This window comes from Puma concolor, chromosome D4 (genome assembly GCF_028749965.1).
Source record: "Puma concolor isolate L17-30 chromosome D4, mPumCon1.1.hap2, whole genome shotgun sequence".
Taxonomy (NCBI): domain Eukaryota; kingdom Metazoa; phylum Chordata; class Mammalia; order Carnivora; family Felidae; genus Puma; species Puma concolor.
This window is the reverse complement of record NC_141679.1, coordinates 93,984,596-94,002,843: the sequence shown is the minus strand read 5'-3', so window position 1 is coordinate 94,002,843 and position 18,248 is coordinate 93,984,596. Positions and strand designations below refer to the sequence as shown.

Genomic DNA, 18,248 nt, shown 5'->3' with positions numbered 1-18,248 from the left:
GGCCGGCCGGCCGGGGTCGGGGGTCCCGCGCGGGCGCGCCTCACCTCGCACGTCCCCGGCCAGGGCCCGCCAGGTGGGCGCGTAGCCGATGCAGTGGCCGCACCACGAGGAGTAGAACTGCACGAGCCACGCGGCCGAGCTGTTGGCCGTGGCCCCGCGCACGCTGCCGCTGTCCAGCACCCACACGGCGTCCTCGCCCGCGCGGTACAGCCGCGCCGCGCCGCCCGCCCCCGGGCCCGCCGCCGCCGCCGCCGCCAGCAGCACGAGCAGCGGAGGCAGCCGCCGGGCTCGGGCCGCCGTCGTCGCCGGGGCTCCCGAGCTGCGCGCCGCTGCCGCCGCCGCCGCCGCCGCCGCCGCCCCGGCCGCCGCCATATTGGGAGTGCCTCGGCGCGCCTGACCTTTCACCCTGGCAACCGCCGTCACGTGCGCCGCGCGCGCCCGGCCCCGCCCCCGAGCGCCCGGCCCCGCCTCCCAGGCGCCCTCCAGGCCCCGCCCCCGAGGGCCTGGCCCCGCCCCTCCCCACCCCAGGGTCGCCACATTTAGCAAACGAAAATGCCCCGCGTCTGAGATGCAAATTTAACGGGAAGTTCTTGGACTCGTAAACGACTGGCCGCTTATCGGAAATTTCCATTTAACTGGGGGTCCTGCGCTTCATCTGGAAACCCCACCTGGGGCTTCAGAGTGTCTGCTCCCCTGACCTTGACCTTTAAATATGAGATTTTTATCTCTGGGAAACTTAGCAAGACATCCACACAGATTCAGACGTGTTATGGTGCCCAAGTTTAGGACTTTCCAGGTGACCTTTGCAGCCCTAGGAAGTAAAGCTTCCTGTGACTTTCTGCTTAATTCAACAGGAGACCTGGTTTTTACATTGCTATTCTTGATTGTTATGCATATCAACATTTTCTCTGAACTGTGTGACCAAAACAAAAAAGAAAGGAAGTAGGTCGCAGAGCGGATATGAGTCAGCAACAGTCATTGGCCTGGAAGTTCAAATTCTTGTTTCGGGCCACTTGGCTCCTACACACGCCAGGCAGAGGAACTGCGTGTGCAAAGGCCCTGCGGTAGAAGGGACACGCGCGTTCGAAGAAAAGCAAGGAGGCCAAGTGTGGCTGGAGCAGAGTTAGCCAGGGGAAGAGAGGGAACCAGGGAAGCGGCCAAGAACAACACAGGGAGGGGCCTCACCAGGCAGGCTGCAGATTAGGGCCCCTGGCTCTGAAAGCCACGGTGGCCATCAGAGGATTCTGAGCAGAGATGTGGTTCTGCCCTTCTGGCTGCTGTGTATTAGGGGCAGGAGGGAAAGCTGTGACAGGCTGTCACAGCCCTCCAAGAGATGGTGGGAATCAGGTGAGGGTCGGGTGGCAATGTTAGTGACAGTGTCAGACTTAGGGTGTGTTTGGAAGGTAGGACATGCGGTGGATTAAATCCCGAGTGTAGACGGAGGGGTCGTGTCTTCTCGCAGGGTTTTGGCCAGAGCCGCTGCAAGCAGGAAGCTGCACTTGACGGAGGTTGGGATGAGAGTGGAACTCCAGCTTGTTTTGGATCTGTTGACCTTGTGACATCTGAGGCAAGTGCCAGGCCACTGGTTGGCTGTGAGAGTCTGGGCTCAGAGGGTAGGTTGGACCGCTTGAGGTCACCACAGGAGGCCACGGGGACAGAAGAGGACTGGCCACACCCCGAGCCCTGGACTGAAGCAAATGGGGTAGGGGGGGGGAGGCAGAGGAGCAACCTGGAGGTTGGAGGAGGACAGGAGAGGGCAGAGACGGAGGTGAAGGATAGATGTGGGGAGGAAAGAATGACAGATGCCTGGTGGGGGGGGGGCATGGCTCCCTAGCGACTGGACAAAGGTGTTCTGAGTGACGTAGGGACAAGGCGTTTACTGAAAGGGTGGTGGAGGGAAAGAGGAGAGGCTCGGTGGCTCCTCCCAGGAGGTTTTCGGGAGGTGGTGGGGGAAGGAGAGTGGAGATCCAGGCAGGAAGTAGAGGCCCGGCAGGGAACAGGTGGGGGAGAGCCAGGGTGTGCCTCGTGGAGTGCAAGGGGAAGGAGGCAGGTGACCCCTGGGTGCGTGGGCACCAAGGGATACAAGGCTGGAAGGGGCCGCTGCACCCTGCACCTGAGCAGCTCAGCCTCTCTCCGCCTCTCTCCACAGAAGGTGCTGCCTCCGCCTCCGAGGGGAGCCCCCGCATGCAGCCTATGCTTCCAGGTGCCCCTCCTGCTCTGCTGGGTGCCCCTGGCGTCCCCTGCTGCCCTTGGGGTGGAGCCCGTCTCAGCCTCACCGGTCCCTGCCCCCCTCCACCTGTGACCAGGTTGACTTGTTGGCCTCGGCCTGGGGGCGTGGCCATGAAGTCACACGGCCACCGTTGAGGGCGCAGACCAGCTCTGGTCATCCAGGGGGCAAAGACTGTCAGGGGCGGGCTATTGGGTGGGTTCTGAGCACTCAGGCCCAAGGCACCCTTCCCCACCCTTCCCGGAGGGGTTTAACTCTGAACACTGTCTCAGTCGGCTCAGGCTGCGTAACAAAACCCCACAGCACAGGCATTTATTAAACGACAGACCTTTGTTTCTCACAGCTCAGGAGGCTGGAAACTCCAGATCAGGGTCATCAGGGTCAGCTCCCAGAGGCCCGCTTCCTGGCCCACAGATCGCCGGCCGCCTTCTCGAGGTGTCCTCACGTCCCTCTGTGTGTTCTCGTGGACAGAGAACTCTCTGGGGTCTGTTCTCATAAGGGCACAAGGGCAATCGTGGGAACCCACTCTCGTGACCTCATCAAACCCTAATGTGCTTCCTAGCACCGTGACATTGGGGGCAAGTTTCCATGAATGAATTCTGGGGAGACACAGTTCAGTCCACAGCAAATGCCCAAAGCCACCTGGAAGGACCGTGCCCCTCCCCTACCCAGGTGCAAGTCGTGCTGTCACAACTGTTCCCCAGGGCTTGTGTGTCCCCATCCACGTGCTGAGGGAGCCAGAGGGGCGTCTCAGGGGCAGCCAGACGATGTGCGTGCTGGCCCCACTGAAGGGCCACTAGGGTCTCCTGGTCCCTCCTCTGCCAGCCATCCCCCTGGGGAGTGCTGGAGGAGTGCCCCCTTCCTGCTGTGGGAAGGCAGGTCGAAGCACGGTGTCCCTCCCCAGGACCAGCCCCACCCCACGGGAAGTGAGGAAGGCTGGCGCCACGGACACTGTGAGCCCACCCCGGGGTGCAGTCAGCGTGGCCGGGTGTTACTTCACCCCACACCTGCTCCGCGGCATGGGGCCCGTGGCACCGGACTTTGTTCAGCACCCTGAACACAGCACGGGTCGTTTCTCAAACCCAGAGCGCCACTGGCCCTGCAGCCCATGTCGATCCACTAGAAGGTTCTTAGGAAGAGCGCCCACTGATTGTAAAATGCAGCCAGACTCAGAAACATTAAAACAGGGTGTGGGGGAGGGGGTTGGATCTTAGGGTCTGAGAGACAGTTTCCAAGCTTCCATTGCTTTCCCGGCCGGCTCAAAGCCCGTGACCCCACCCTGGAGACCCCCTGGATCGGTTCCTCCACCTGCACGGAGGGGGCGCTCGGCCCTGGGCCACCGTCAGATGAACCACCATCGCAGGTGCTACGAAGGAAGGAAACCGCTGCCATTTTCAGATGCCTCCAATCGAAGGACGCGCTCTGATTTCGCGGTGATTCCAACGTGGGCAGGTCTGCATCTCGGAGCTGACGGAGCGAGGCATCTGTGTTCTTGTTTTACAGAGGGGGAGACTGAGGCTCAGAGGGCCACGGACTATGGTGAGGGGCACATGGCACACATTCGACAGAGGGGGTCTCAAGCCTGAGTGCCGCTGACGCTCAGGGGCAGAGGCGGAGCTCCCTCCCTGCTCTGAGTGCCGCAGCCACGCCAGCTTGCGGGGCGGCGAGAGGGGCCCTGGGGGCGGGTGGCAGGGCCACTGTGCCTTTTCTGCGCCCCACACACGCTTCTGAACTCCTGCCACAGCCCAGACTCCGGAGCGGGCCCTGTCCTCCGAGGACCTGCCCCCAGTTGGTGTTTGCGTTTGGGCACGGCCGCTTAGGAAGAACGCCCATTCTCCGGAAGACCTACCAGGAGGATTGTTCCAGAGCACTGCTGCGGGCCGGGGACAGAGCCTGGTGGCGACAATCCTGTGTCCTCACAGTGACACGGGCGGGGGGGGGGGGGGAAGGCAGGGGCGGTGGCCAGGGAGGCACAGACGGGGATGGGGTCCCTGCCACGACCCCAGTGAGACGTGGAGAGCAGGACTTAGGAAGGGCTCTGAGCATCACTGAACACCCTGGCTGTGTCACGTTACAGCCTGGACGGACACAGCTGCCGGACAGAAAGGGCCCCAACTGGGGGGCAGCCGCAGGAGCCCTGGGAGGGCCGGGGTGCATGTGTGGGCGCATGTGTTCACGCGCGATCCTGCCTCGCGCCCTAAACGCGTAGTCCTGTTTTGCCAACACTGCGGTCTGCTCCCAGCCGTGTGCACGCCGTTGGGAATGTAGAGCAGCAGCTTGGCCGTTTGATGCCTGGCATGGGGTGGGGACCCAGCCTGGTCACTTAACCTCCCACCCCCCACCCCGGGAGCCAGGTGCCCCCGGCACAGGAAGGCGCCATCCAAACGGGTGCTGCTGTGTTCCCCCGGAGTGCACAAGGCTGTCACTTCTCTGTACCTGCCCTCGGGGGCCCCTCGCTGTATTTTATAGGGGCGGCTGTCACGGCCGCACGTGGTAAGGAATCAAAGGCTTCCTAAAGCTGGTCTGGTGATTTGGCATTTGAAATGCTGAAGGTGCATCCGTGGGCATTTCATGCAGGAGGGTACAGCTAAGAGGGGCCGTTGAAAGAGACAGACTGCAAAATTAAACGTGGGCTTTAACTAAGAAATAACCTCTTTTTTTTTTTTTAACAATTATTTATTTTTGGTAGAGAGAGACAGAACATGAGTGGAGGAGGGGCAGAGAGAGAGACAGAACCGGAAGCGGGCTCCAGGCTCTGAGCTGTCAGCACAGAGCGCGACGCGGGGCTCGAACCCACAGACCGCGAGACCGTGACCTGAGCCGAAGTCGGACGCTCCACCGACTGAGCCACCTGGGCGCCCCAGAAATAACCACTTTCTATGAAGGATAATGGCCGTTCTGGAGACCAAGATTTATCGGCCCCAGAGGTTAGCAGGGATTGGAGCCGAGGCGAGCGCAGTGAGGCTGTGAAGGCAGCAGTGTGGTGTGTATGTTTTGCCTGTCATTAGACGGACCTCGGAGCCCACGCCCCTCACTCGCCGTGTCAGCTGAGACGGAGGGCTTCTGACACCCTCCACGGCGCCGACCTGAAACATGGAGCTCATTTCGTAGCGTGGCCTCCCTTGGGCCCCGCTGTCGTGGGCGAGGGGCCACCGGTGCAGGCGGCCCCCAGACAGGTCCTTTGGGAGGCCCGTGGCCCCGCCAAGAGCACAGCCGCCCCCCCCCCCCACGGCGACCAGAAAGGGGGCGATGGGGTTTGAGGCAAATCTGCAGGGTTTTGAGGTGGGAGATTTATTACCATGCCAAACGTGTGTGTGTAAAATACATAATCCCTCTCGCACGGCCTCGTAAATCCAAAAGGGTCAGCAATAAATAGAAAAAAAATAAAAAATTACAGACTGATTTGTTCAGAAAACTAGAAGGAAATCAATAGGAAACCTGTAGCTCAGAAGTTGTTTTGAAATCGCATACGCACAGCAAGAGCACATTGCCCCCCGCCCGAGCCCGTCCCGGGGTTCCCTGGTGGGCGTGGGGGGACCCAGTGCGAAATCAGCATGAACTGTCTCAGCTGGTGCCTCCCTGAGCCGTGAAACCGGACGAGTGAGCCTGTGACAAAAGTCCGTCTGGCGAGCAGCTGGCCTGGATACAGGAGGCTGCCCGGAAGCGGGGGCCTGGTGGAGGGCTGCCTGGAGGCGGCCGCCGCTCCCAGGCTGGAAGGTGGAGGGCACAGGCAGAACTCTGGGCTCCTCCACGCCCCCCAGCTAACCGCAAGTGCACAGAAGTCGCCGGCTCCCCAGGGGTCCATAAGTGTCATCTCCAAAGGAGTTCCTCTGTTGAGGCCGGGGAAGTCCGTGCCCTGGAGGGGAGGAGCCAAGCCCTAGAGGGATCGCACCCGAGAACACCTCTGCAAACTGCTCCCTGCTCCGAGGCCGCCCTGCATCCCGAGGGTCATTCGATGGTGGACAGCCACCAGGAATCGGACTCTGGCCTCTCCCGGAGTCCTGAGTCCTCAAGGAGCCCTTGGCCCACCTCCCGCCAGAGGGCAGTCCTGGGGCGTGACTGGTCACCTCCGGCCCTTGAGTTGACAGATCTGTGATGTCCACAGTGGGGTCGGCCCACGTGCATGCCCTTGGCCTTCAGAAGCCGCCAAGCTGGGGTGTGAGTCCGTGCGGACGTGACCCCCAGCCCGTCTCCACTGCCCCTTGCCCCCCTGTCCCCCCAGAGCGGCTCTCTCTCTCTTCGTCCCGCCTTTGCCGATGGCTCTGCCTCCTGGCATGTGGTCTCCAGTTCGTCCTTGGGGACCGCTCCCCTCCGGACCGTTCTCTGTCAATCCATGACCTCCACACCTTTCCTCGACCCGCCAGCCTCTGGACACGCCCGCACAACCTTTTACCTTCCCGCCTCTTAAAGGCTTTGGATCAGGGGCCCTTCCAGGCGCCTGACGGACGCAGCGGCCCCAACATCCGGAAGAACACAGAGCTCACCGCACTGGCCGCCATGTCCCCGCCCAGGCCCCAGCCCAGCACCAGACGACTACTTGGAGGCCAGCCACAGGCAGGCTGTTCTGAATGGTGGCTCTGCCCTCGGTGGCCCAGGCTTCCCAGAGCATCCCACACACCATGCACACGCATGCGCAATGGCACCCCATGTCACCGTGGGCCCTGTCTTCCCGAGGCCCTGCAGCGGCCGCCGGGCCAGGCTGCGGGACACGGCGGCTCTTCCGTCAGGGGGCCGCCGGCTGGGCCGGCTCCAAGAGCACAGCCAGTGTGTCGCACAGGATCCTCCTGCTAAGCTGGCTGGAGACCAAATCCACCACCTTGGCTCCCTCCGTGCCCGGCAGGTCAGCGCAGGGGCCCGCGCCCAGAGCAGGAGCTGGGTCACCCTGCCCAGGGCTGCCAGCGGCTGACAGCATTGGTGGACCCTCCCCGGCCATAAAGGCCACTCTGGACAGGGTCGGGGGCCGCACCGGCAGCCTTGGGAGCCCTCCAGGGGCGTCTCCTGCCCTGCCCCCAGAGGGGCACCCTGGCCAGCCGGCTGGGTCAGACCACTGGCTGCCCACAGCCTGATCCCTGGAAACCGAATGTGACTCACCCAATTTGTCCCCAAGGCTTCCGCCCTGTCTGCCTGCCCCCAGGCAGAGCCCCGACTCCTGGGGCCCTGGGGATGGTGCCTCGGGTGTGTCCTCCTCAGACAAGGAGGGCAACTCCCCAGTTTTGATGGAGGCATCCTCCCCCGGGGGGCCCGGCAAGCTCCCAGGAGACATGACATCCTCAGGTGGGGAAGGGAAGTCTCCTGAGTCGGGGCTGGTCGTGTTGGCCAAATCCTCTGCTGGGAAGGTGGGAGGCAGAGGAGGGAGGTGGGCATCCCTGTGAGCGGAGGACAGGTCGGCACTGCCATAGGATAGCACCTCGTCAACGGGGGACAGGATCTCAGGCAAGGCCCTGCTGGACGGCGTGGGGCAGGCTTCCTCGGGGGCAGGGGAGTCTCCACTGCCCCTACATCTGGGTGCCCAGCCCTGGGGTGTCAGGGCCACCAGACCGCCAGGGTCCCCAGGAGGAGCCCGCGGGGTCACGGGGACCTCAGGCTCAGACTGGGACTGTCGTGGCGTCCTGTCGCTGGGCAGACTCAGGGCAGCGTCCCAGGGCCCCTCTGGGCAGGCAGCCGAGGCCTGCAGAGGCCTGGTCTCTCCTCTGCCAGAATCCGCCCCTTCGGATGCCAAGGACCCCGAGGGAGAGGAAAGGGACAGGTCCAAGTCACTGGAGAACGAGGGCGTGGACGGGAGGGCACGCGGGCAGCCTCGGGGGACGTCTGTTGGGCCCTCTTCCGTGGTGAGTTCACGGATGAGGCTCCCAGTGCTTCCAGACGCTTCCTGCCCCTCCCCAGGGCCCAAGGAAGCAAGTGCAGAGCCGGGCGCCCCGCCATTTTCCAGGTGGGACGAGCCTCCTGTAGACAAGGAGGGCCCCGAGCCAGGCTCCAGAAGGTTCTCCTCGTCCCAGACCTCGCTGGACGCCTCTGACAGCTCTGACCCTGACCTCGGAGAGGGGGCGTCCGGGGGAGGCAGCGGCCAGCCCTCCCGCAGGACGCCCCCCGGCTCCGTGGAGGGGCCACCCAGGGGCCCGGCCCCACCGCCCTCTGGCCTCTCCCGGGCCACCTGCCCCCCGCCCCGGTGGAGCCCCCAGGAGTCTTGAGGAGAGAGCTCCCCAGAACAGCTGGGGTCCGTGTCTGGGACGTCCCCACCCCCCCAGTCTGACACGGAGACGGGGCTCTCGCAGAGCTGAACCAGGACGGCGGCTGCTCTCTGGAACTCCTGGAGAGAGCGGCAGGACACCCCACTCGGGGAGGAGGAGGCAGGGGACCCCGCCCAAGACCCCGAGCAGCTCCGGGGAGCAGCCTCGGACTCCGGGCCCGGGTCCGAGGGGGCCCTGAGCGGCGGCAGGGGGCTGCCCTCAGGCCGGCTGGGTGGTACCGGAGCTGCGGAGAGGGGGGAGTTGGGGGTGAGGCCCCCAGCCCTCGCCCCCTGCCACCCCTGCGGCCCACACCCCACAGCCCCTAAGCCAGCGGATCGGGACCAGAAGGGCCCGGTGGAGGCGGAAGAAAGGTCCACAGCCCCAGCGTGGTCTGCGGAGCGCCACCCCCCCCCCCCCCCCCCCCCCGGCTCCACACCTGTTAGCTCGGCCACCCACCCGCCAGCACAAGTAAGGGCGCCACGTCTGGGGGGACATCTCTGTGCCTTGGGGGCCCCGCCTCAGAACTGCAGCCGTCCTGTGTTTATTGGGGCATGACGGCTCCAGACAGGGGCCCTCCCTACAGTCCTCCGCTTGGACGGCCGGCCCATGGGTATGGCGAGTGGGCGGGGCTCCCCCGCGGGGCTTTGGGGGAAGGGTGGTTCTGGCCGAGGAGGAGCTGGTGGCGGAGGACCCGCGGGTGGGGGTTCCGTGGTCCTGGTGCACGGCGGGGCCTCACCTGGAGCAGCGGTCAGCTGGGCGGCTTCCGGTGGAGAGAAGGGGCCGCAGCTCTCAGTCCTGCAAACACATTTGTGCGGATGTCCCAGGGGGCGCCCAGGAGAGGGCCCCATCCCCCGGCCTCATCCCCACGGCTCAGGGCCTCCACGGGGCCTTCAACTCCCCCGTAAGCTTGACACCCGTGCCCGCCAGGTATCTGCCCCGACAGGAGGTGACGGTCAGAGCGCAGGGCTCCCCGGGTGGGGGCAGGGGGCCCCGTGTTTAGGAGGTTCTGGCCTCAGTCCCCACTGGGTCAGGTCTCTGGGGGGCGTTGCTTTCTGAGAGGCTCAGAGGCACCCGTTCCCTGGAAGGGCCCCTCCCGCTGCCCCCAGCACGGGATCGTGGGCCAACTCCCCAGGTGACATCTTTGCTTCCACAGAGGGGGTCAGACTCAGGAGGGCATGGGGTGGGTTGAGGGGGCACAGAGGACCCGGTTCAGGACGAGGGGCACCCGGACAGAGTGAGCTGTCCTCTTCCAACGAGAGGACGGGCGTCTCCATGCCCCAGGACCCCACCCCCTGCCTGCGGGTCCCCTGGGCTCAGGCAACCCTCCAGACCGCATACCTCTGTTCCCCCGGCCACCAGCCTTCCATTCTGTGGGGCTCCTCCACGGGGCTGCTGGCAAAATCCAGCCCCAGCTCTGACCCTGCTAGGCCGATGTGGCCTTCAACCACCTGTGGGAGAAAGACCACAGCCAGGGTGTGGCCACTGCCACGAGGCCATCGGTCCGTGCCCCTTAGCCGTGGGTAAAGCCCTGTGCTCCCATGGAGTTACCACCGTAAGGAACAAAGACCATCCCCTTAAAGATCGCCGAGGAGACCCCCACTTACCAGATACCCCTCCTCCCAGCAGGCACCAAAGGCCCCTCAACAGAGGAATCCAGATGAGAAGGGCCAAAGAGGTCCCATCCCCTCAACACCATCATCTGGTGGACAGGGCGGCCCCCACCGAAAGCCACACGGTAGAGCCCGACTAAGCCACGGCCAGGCCCCCACTCTGCCTGCAGCCAGGGCAGGACCTAGCCTCAACTCACGCTGGCTTCCAGGGGGCCGCAGGGACCCCCTCCGCCCGGGGAGTTGGGGCCCTGGAGCTTCTGTGCACGGCTGTCTGTCAGAGGCCGGGTCTTCTCCTCTGCTGACGTGGGGCTGGGGTTGCTCTGGGGGTCTCCTGTGAGGCAAGGGGACTGTCAGCATTGATGGGCACAGAACGGAGGACGCGGGGGCACAGCGTCCAGGAATTATGAAGTCCTGTGAGAAAATCAGCCCTGGGAAGGGTGCACACCCCCTGAGCTGGCCCCTCTTCACACGGAGGAGGAGACGGAGGGAAGGGAGGACAGCCTCCGCGCCCGCCCAGCCCCCGCTGCCCGGGAACGTCGGTCGAGGTGCACGCAGGTGGCCCTCCTGCAAACGGGCCCGCCGTGCGCCCAGACACGGAGAGGGAGGCCACACGGCGCGTGTGAGGCGTGCCAGGACGCAGGTCTGTCTGACCTCAAGCCCGATGCTGCCCCCAGTTGCCAGGGCCAGAGTGACCGTCTGTCCTCGGCTGCCACCGCAGCCACCGTGGTGCCCGGTTACCTTGGTCCACGGGGCTGTGGCTCTCCTCCAGCCGGCGCCCCGTGTCGGGCCAGCTGCTGGCCACAGGAGTGTCCTCTCCCCACGCGGGCCTTGGAGGCGGCCGGTGACTCTCCGCAGCTGAGGTTGCCTGGGGGGGCGTCCCATCCGCCTGCTTGCTGAGAAGGCTGTAAGGCAGGGCGGGGCGGGGACTGCCTACCCGGGCTATGGCCTCCCGGGGGACAAGCCCCGACCACAACATTCCACAAATGGGACAACACGTGTCACATTCGGGGGATGGCTGTGGTCGGTGGCCGAGCGGTCACCACACGGGTGCAGGAAAACAGGTCCTGGGCCCTCCCCTCCCAGGCAGCTTCCCAAGCAGACGGGTCCCTGCTGGGGGCTCGCGAGGTGCATGCACAGCGCCAAAGCGTGATGGGCCGGAGGCGTCCGCCTGTCCCTGTTCCCCAGCACAGGGCGCTCCGGCAAGAGTTCTCCGTGGGGACAAACCACCGGGCCCACCTGAGCTCCGGGAGGCCACATGCCCAGACCCGCTGCCATGCTCTGAGCACACTGACGGGCATCAGGAAACCACCCCCCCCCCCCCCCCGTCCCAGCCTCAAGGAGGCAGCCGGGGGGCAAGGTTGCCAGGTCTCCTGACCCTTGGACAATGCAGGCGGAGGGACCAGCTGGGACACCGGCCACTCTTTAGGGTGTGGCTTGACTTGTTTCTGTTCCCTTCGGATACTACAACTCCCCCAGGGGGCCCTGGGCATCTGGGTTGTGAACGGGGAGTGGGGTCAAAGGGCTTTCCTCGGTGCCTGGAATCTGGGGCCTTTGCAGATGGAGACGAGGCAGGGGCTGGAGCTCTGGCCTCTCTGGGGCAAGGCCTGGGAGGCACCTGTCCCCATGAGTGTGTCCCAGATGCAGGCCCCTGCCTGGCCCCAGGAGCAAGGACCCTGAGGACACAGCAAGGGGTGTGCGCCCGAGCCTATCACCCGCCCCCCAGAGGTGCCTCAGGAATCAAACTGGAATGGCAGCCCCTGGAGCCCTTTCAAAGTCTTGTCACCCCTCTCCCCACCCCCCACCCCCCCCCCCCAGGTCTCAGGCCAGGAGCCCTGTGGGCTGAGTGCAGGGGGGTGGCTCCACAGGCAGAGCTCAAGGATGCACCTGGGCCCTGACCCACTCGCAGCGCTGCTCAGCTCCCCTGGACCGAGGGGGGACAGCTAGTTCTCTGCGTAGCACGGCCCCAGCAAAAACTCAGAGTCTCTCTCACGGTGACGGAGGCGGCGGTTAGAAGCCATCTGAAATTTTCCCAACGTGGACACAGCCTTTCTGGTCCCCAACTTCCCAGCGATGACAACGCATCGCTGCTGTGTTGAGGACAGCAAAGGAGGCCTCGCCTTGCAGGAGGACGGACTGCGGCCTGCACCCTCCTTCCCTGCCCCCCCCCCCCGCCCCCGCCTGTGCTAAGCCTGTGCTAACGGCCCCGCCCACCCAGCTTCAGGAACCAGCTCCTGGGCACCGAGAGGGTACAGTCGGCCCGGAGTGTCCTCAGAGATCCGGCAGTCGATGGTAACTCGAAGGCTGCGTGGGCCCGTGCTGAGATGTGAGAAGCACGCTCTCAGGGCAGCCAAGTGGGGCTCGTGGCCCCGGCAGCCGAGGGGGCGCTGACCCCCTTCCACGGAGGAGGCGTGCAAAGGGCCCCCCCCCCCCCCCCGCAGGGAGGAAGGCCACTGGAGGCGCTGGTGCCCCCCGCAGGCAGACAGGGGTCCCTGCAAAGGCCGCTCCCGGCGGGGAGGGGCGGGCCCTTTCTGGGGCGGTGGGGGCTGCCTCCTACACCGTCGCCCCCTCACCCCCCAGGCTCCTGTCATTAGACCCTGGCCGTGGGCAGCCAGCCCTGGGGCCGTTGTAATTAAGACAGAGGGGAGGCGGCGTTCCCAGCGCGCAGGGACGCGGGGACGCTCTTGATGGCTGAGGCAGATGGCTCTCTCCCACAGCGAGGCTCCCGGTCAGGTGGCACCGCTCACCGGCCTCCCCCTCCGCCCTCACGGTGACTCAGCCTGGGCAGGGCCCCTCTAGTGTGCGGGGAGAGGCCCTTCTGCTGCAAAACGAGCCCAGCGGCCACGTGGCCAGGCCCGTGAGAGAAGGCCTGGCCACCACAGCTGGCAGAAGGGCCCCAGGCCAGCCTCGGAGGGGCTCCTGGCCGCCGCGTGGCCACCCGGGTGCCGCCCGCTGCCCTGGAGCAAGGCCGGTCTACTCGCTTCGTCTCGGGAATGGTGGCAGCCCTGTCCCCACTTAACAGATGACGAACTGGGCTCAGAGAGGGGAGGACACCCCAGCCAGCAGCACAGGAAAGCTTTTTAATGGTAAGCACCGGGGCCGCCCGGGGACAACTCACTGTTGGACTCGTGGGGTCTCAGGGCTTGTCCGGGGGCAGTGGCTGGCGGGGCTGGCGGGCCCGGGCGGTGACAAGGGGTGCGAGGAGCCCTGTGCAGGGCCCTTCAGCTGCACACTTGTCTCAGACCCCTCCGTCTGAGTGGTCTTGACCTCAAGGCCGGAACTCTATGAGAAACAGCACGAGGGAGCTGGCACAGACACGTGTGGGTCACCGCCCCTCAGGGGAAGCGGGTGGCAGTCTTCACGTACAGCACGGCGGCCAGTGTGCCCCCGCAGGTCGGCCTTCACCAGCTGAAGCAGGTGGTCCTAGCCTCGCAGGAGCCCTGCATGCCATGCTAACAGCCCCGAGGCAGGGCAGCGGCCCCGAGGCAGGGCAGATACAGGCCCAGAGCTGGAGAGTCCTTGCCGCAGGCTGCCCGGGTCACCGAGCTCACACCCAAGGCCATGCTCTGGCAGCAGGCAGCCCTGGGTCACCTCCCCTGCGGGCCGGCCTGGGGCAGGGAGGACACCGCTCAACTGCCCCCCCTGCAGGGTGACTGTTAACACAGAGAACCCAGTTCATCCCATCCTCATCCAACCAGGCAAGGCCACAGCATCCGCAGCTCAACAGAGCTTGGGCTGGGGACAGCTGCCCTGCTCTGTGTCCCCACAGCCCCCTCCGTGCCACAGGTGGTGGGAGGGGGAGCTGGAGCAAGGACACCCCTGCTGCTCAGGGTCCCCCAAGGGGCTGCTCCCCCTAGGAGCCCAGGCCACCTCTGCTTCTGGCCTCAGCCCCCACCAGCCCTGCCCCCCAGTGAGTACAGCCCTGGCCCCATCCCAGCTCTAGCCTGACCTCCCTCCTTCCCACTGGGCTTCCCACCCACACCACTGGGCCTGGAGCACCTTCCACTGTGGGGGCTCCTCCTCCAGAGCCCAGCCGGGCCACTGTGTCCAGGAAACCGCCTTGGGTGCCCCTCCTGCCTTCCCTTTGCACTCCTCCTCGGTCCCTCCCCTCCCTGGGTCACAAGCGTATTTACGAGGGACAGTCCCACAGAACAGCCAGGTGCCAAGCGTTTCCTGGCCTCCAGCCCAGTGAGAGCGCCCACCTGAGGCAGCCTGGTCCGGGCCTGAAGCTCCCGCCGCAGGTGCATCATGGATCTCTGCAGGGAGACGATGTCCTTTTCATGCTGCAGGAGAAGTTTCCTCTCTTGGTGTGAAAACAGGTGAATGTCCCGCAGGTATCGGATTTCTCTCTGAACCGGCCAGGGAAGACGTCAGCAAACCCCCAAGCCCGCACCCAGGCACACGTTGAGGAGACGTGCACGCGTGATCAAAGGGATAAAGGGTGTCTGGGGGTGGGGGCAGCCCAGCTCCGACGGGGCCTTCCCTGAGCCCCTCCACACCCCCCGCCCTTCTCGTCCTGCTCGGCTTGCTGGCCCCCAGGAGCCTTGGCAGGAAGCAGGAGGGAAGGCAGGGTGTCGTACCCTGGGTCGGCCAACCGAGACTGGCACAGGCCGGCTGCCCTTCCGCCCTCCCCCACTCGGCCCTCCCTGTCTCCAGGTTCCGGGCACTGCGCCCACCCAAAGGGAACTTGTCCCTTCGTTCAACCGTCCCCATCTGTCCTCTGGTCCCTGCTTTGTCTCTGATGGCACATCCCTCAGCAGAGCCACCTTGCCTGGAGCACCTGCTGGGGTCTTTGCACGCCCACTTTGGGGGGTGGAGGCCTTCCTAGGTCAAAGAGGAAACTAAGGCTCAGCAGAGCTGTCCTGCTCAAGCCCCGGTGGCCAGGGGCCCAGACCCCAGCCTCCTCCACAGTGGCTCTGCCTGCAACACAGAACCTAGCTGCCATTTGATAACTGGACCTCCTTCTAAGTCCTCTTCACAGCTCACTGGTCAGGGTGTGCCCAACAGATGGTGTCACCTGCACTTTTCTCTCTGGGTCTCCTCCTGTTGCCCCCACTAACTGCCATGTCCCACATCTGCCACCCCCCCCCCCCGGCCCATACAGGCCACCTTGGGCGGAAGTTTTCTGCCAACCCAAAGTCCAGCATCAGCCCTCGTTCCCCTCGGAGGGTCCCTGAGAGAGACAAGCCCCCTACACTGAGCCCCGGTTTCCTCATCTGCATAAAGGGAGGCGGTTAACACTAGTCCCCACCACACAGCACGCTGGGACACTGACGAGATCACCAGCACAGCGGCCCCAGTGCCCATTCTCCAGCGAAGGAAACTGGGCTTGAGCCCTCTCTGCAGTGGTGCACGCTCACCCTGGTCAGTGCTGGCTGCACTAAAGCCCCGCCGGCCCCTCGACAGACACTGCTGTCATTCTCCCGTTCTTGAGGCTCCAAGAGGCCGCAGGACACAGGACTACAGGGCCACACCCCACCCCGGCCACTGGGCGCTCCCCATGCACCACAGGGTCCTGAGCGGCCCTGGAGGGTGGCGAGGGCTGGGGACTGATCAAGGTGTGGTGCAGAAGGCCCACACTCCCAGCCAGGAGGATGGCAGGACCAACTCGGTGCTGGTCACCTGCCCGCCGGACGGGGCTGGGTCACCCTTACCTGCTCCTGCTCAAGCTTGCTGAGCCCCTGCTCTTGCCTCGTTGCCAAGGCCGCCAGCATCGTGTCCTTCCCCTCGCTGCCCAGACACCTGAGGGGGGAGGCAGGACTGACTATCCACCTCAGGTTCAGGAAGAGGATGTGAAAACTGGCCGGCCAGGTGGACCTGGGACGCCCCCCTCCCAGTGCCACGCACCAGGGGCAGGCTGGGGGAACCCGGGGCCGGGGGCTCAGTCTGGACTGTCACTCTCCCCACCCGCTCTTCGTGACCACTTTCGGGCCTGACACATGAAGGGCAGCGCCTCCCACCCTGGAGCTCTAGCCCACCCAAAGGGTCCCCTGGGACGGGGCTCAGGGCCCACCATGGGATAGAACCCCCACAGCCTGCCGGGCTCCTAAACTGCCCAAGTTGGGAGAGTGGGAGGTGGCCGGGTGGGGGGGGCGTGTCTCCTCCGCAGGAGGCAGCTGGAGCCCCCCCCCCCCCCCCCCCCCCCCCCCCCCCCCGCCACGGGCCTAAAGGAGCTGTGTGGTCAGTCGGGGGGGGAGGGTGCCCTGCACGGTGCAGCGGCTACGCGGGGGCTCTGAAAGCTTTCCTGACTTGTGAGTGGAAACCCAGGTCACAAGACAGCAGCGGAGTGTTCTCGGAATGCTGTTAAACGGCCCTGTGTATCTCCCGCAACGAGAGCTGGCAGGACAGACTGGAAAATACGCAGGGGCTGTCTGGGAGAGGTGGGACTGCGGGTGCTTTAAATGTTTACGTTACTTGTTTCTGGAACTTCACTGCCTTATCTAACTTCCCGCAAACACCCATTACTATCTGCATCGGTTCGGTTTGTTCCCCGTAACGCTGTCAGGACCGGGGCAGGAGCCGAGACCGGTGGGAGGCGGAGTCCGGTCGGGGGCGGGGCCCGAGTGGCAGGCGGGGCGGCTCGGGGGCGGGGTCGGAACGGGGGCGGGGCCGCGCACGCGCTCACTCTCGCTGATGCTCCAGCCAGGCCAGCTCGGCGCGCATCTTCTCCTCCAGCGCCTTCTCGCGCAGGCGCAGCATCGCAGCCTGGTGCTGCGCGCGCAGCTCCGCCTCCCGCAGGCTCACGTCAAGCATCTGCAGCGTGAAGCAGCCGAGGGCTCCGGGGTTCGCGCTCCAGGGCCCCGCCGGGCTCCGCTGGGGCGGGGCAGACCGACCGGGCCGCTCCGGGACCAGCTTCGCCGGATGGGAGCGGTGCCCAGCCTAGGGGAGGAGGCCGGCGCCTCCAGGAAGCCCTCCCAGACTGTCTGCTCCACTCATCCCGAGTTGTGTGCCTCCTTTCCTGGGGCGGGGTACCCCCCTCCCGACTGCGGGCTCCCGAGGGCGGGGAGCGGTCCTCATCATTTTGGTCTTTTGCCTTGATTCGGTCTGGGCACGTATTTGTGCCCAAGAGGGCTGAGGAAAGACTGGGCCACCTGCCCTGAAATGTGCAACCTGAAAGGTGGGGGCCAGCCTTGCCTGAAGCACTTTGCCGAAATGCCTGCTCTCACCTACCACCCCAGGCATGAGGAAGGGGCTTGGGCAGATGTCAGTTGGAAGGGTGGGCGATGCCCATGGCAGGGAGTGCCTCCCCCCACCCCCATCCCAGCCCAGGATCTGCAGCAGAGATCCTCTGAGTGCAGGCTCTAGGAGAGGTGGGCCTCAGCACCCGACGGCTCCAGGCAGCTGAGGGAGGATTTGGGTCTAAGAGCTAATGCCAGTACCTCCCCTGAACCTGCCTCCCCAGAGTACCTCTCCCTGTACCTGGTGGGTGGGGTTGTCCTGAGAGTAGAGCCTGGCCAGGGGCAGCTGGGAGGGGGCTTGGTCTGGCCTCTCTTCCTGCCTGGGCTCTGAGGACAGAAAGCAGTCTGTGGTTGGGCCCTGTAGGGGTTCTGGACAGCCTGCTGGGTCAGGTAAGGGTTCCAGTGGCCTTTTCTACGGGAGGGCCTCTCAAAGGTAGGATATCTGGGGTAGTGTAATCCCCCCCCCATACACACAGCTTCACATCAGATCTTCACAAGGCTGCACCAGGAGGATTTAACCGCCTCTTTAGTGCCGGTGTGAAGTTGTGTGTGAACCCACTGATCATACAAAGCACTGATCAGAAACCGGACCCAAGGGAGAGGCGCCTCAGGAATGACTTGGTCCCGCGGCTTCACTTCCGAGACCGAGGCCCAGAGCCAGAGCGTGACCCCTTGAGGTCCGGCATCCAGCAGGTGGGGAGGCAGCAGATTCCGGGCTTAAGCAGCTCTTTTGGCATTGGCCGCTACTAGCTGTCCCTTCTGCGTTGGGTGGATGGAAAAGGACTCTATAGTTTTAGAAAGTTAATTTGAGGACTTGTGCTTCCCGCCGAGAGAGTAAAAGGGATCGGATCGTGGATTTACTGTCCCGCTAAAAATGACTTTAAAAAGCAACAGAATAGGGGCGCCCGGGTGGCTCAGTCGGTGAAACGTCGGACTTCGGCTCAGGTCATGACCTCACGGTTTGTGAGTTCGAGCCCAACGTCAGGCTCTGTGCTGACAGCTCAGAGCC

The 18,248-nt window shown here is 64.8% G+C and overlaps 2 protein-coding genes and 1 long non-coding RNA gene across 3 annotated transcripts in view; 1 reads left to right on the top strand and 2 right to left on the bottom strand.

Annotated features, from left to right (window-relative positions):
* Positions 1-372, bottom strand: part of QSOX2 (quiescin sulfhydryl oxidase 2) — a 30,164-nt gene extending 29,792 nt beyond the window's left edge. The window contains exon 1 of the mRNA XM_086683959.1: positions 45-372. Coding sequence (XP_086540085.1) covers positions 45-372 — 328 coding nt within the window. The remainder of the gene's footprint in view (positions 1-44) is intronic.
* A 144-nt stretch (positions 373-516) lies between these two features.
* LOC147575164 (uncharacterized) lies at positions 517-3,154 on the top strand. Its single transcript, XR_015243236.1, has 2 exons — positions 517-2,203; positions 2,571-3,154. It is a non-coding gene; the product is annotated as an uncharacterized LOC147575164 (long non-coding RNA).
* Positions 3,155-5,495: 2,341 nt separating this feature from the next.
* The window catches only part of CCDC187 (coiled-coil domain containing 187), a 36,312-nt gene continuing 23,559 nt past the window's right edge, over positions 5,496-18,248 (bottom strand). Inside the window, exons 15-25 of the mRNA XM_086683958.1 lie at positions 17,481-17,566; positions 16,687-16,814; positions 15,716-15,803; positions 14,264-14,410; positions 13,180-13,343; positions 12,276-12,380; positions 10,803-11,101; positions 10,262-10,395; positions 9,793-9,902; positions 9,191-9,249; positions 5,496-8,698 (exon numbers count right to left, since the gene is read on the bottom strand). Coding sequence (XP_086540084.1) covers positions 6,951-8,698; positions 9,191-9,249; positions 9,793-9,902; positions 10,262-10,395; positions 10,803-11,101; positions 12,276-12,380; positions 13,180-13,343; positions 14,264-14,410; positions 15,716-15,803; positions 16,687-16,814; positions 17,481-17,566 — 3,068 coding nt within the window. The 3' untranslated portion in view covers positions 5,496-6,950. The remainder of the gene's footprint in view (positions 8,699-9,190; positions 9,250-9,792; positions 9,903-10,261; positions 10,396-10,802; positions 11,102-12,275; positions 12,381-13,179; positions 13,344-14,263; positions 14,411-15,715; positions 15,804-16,686; positions 16,815-17,480; positions 17,567-18,248) is intronic.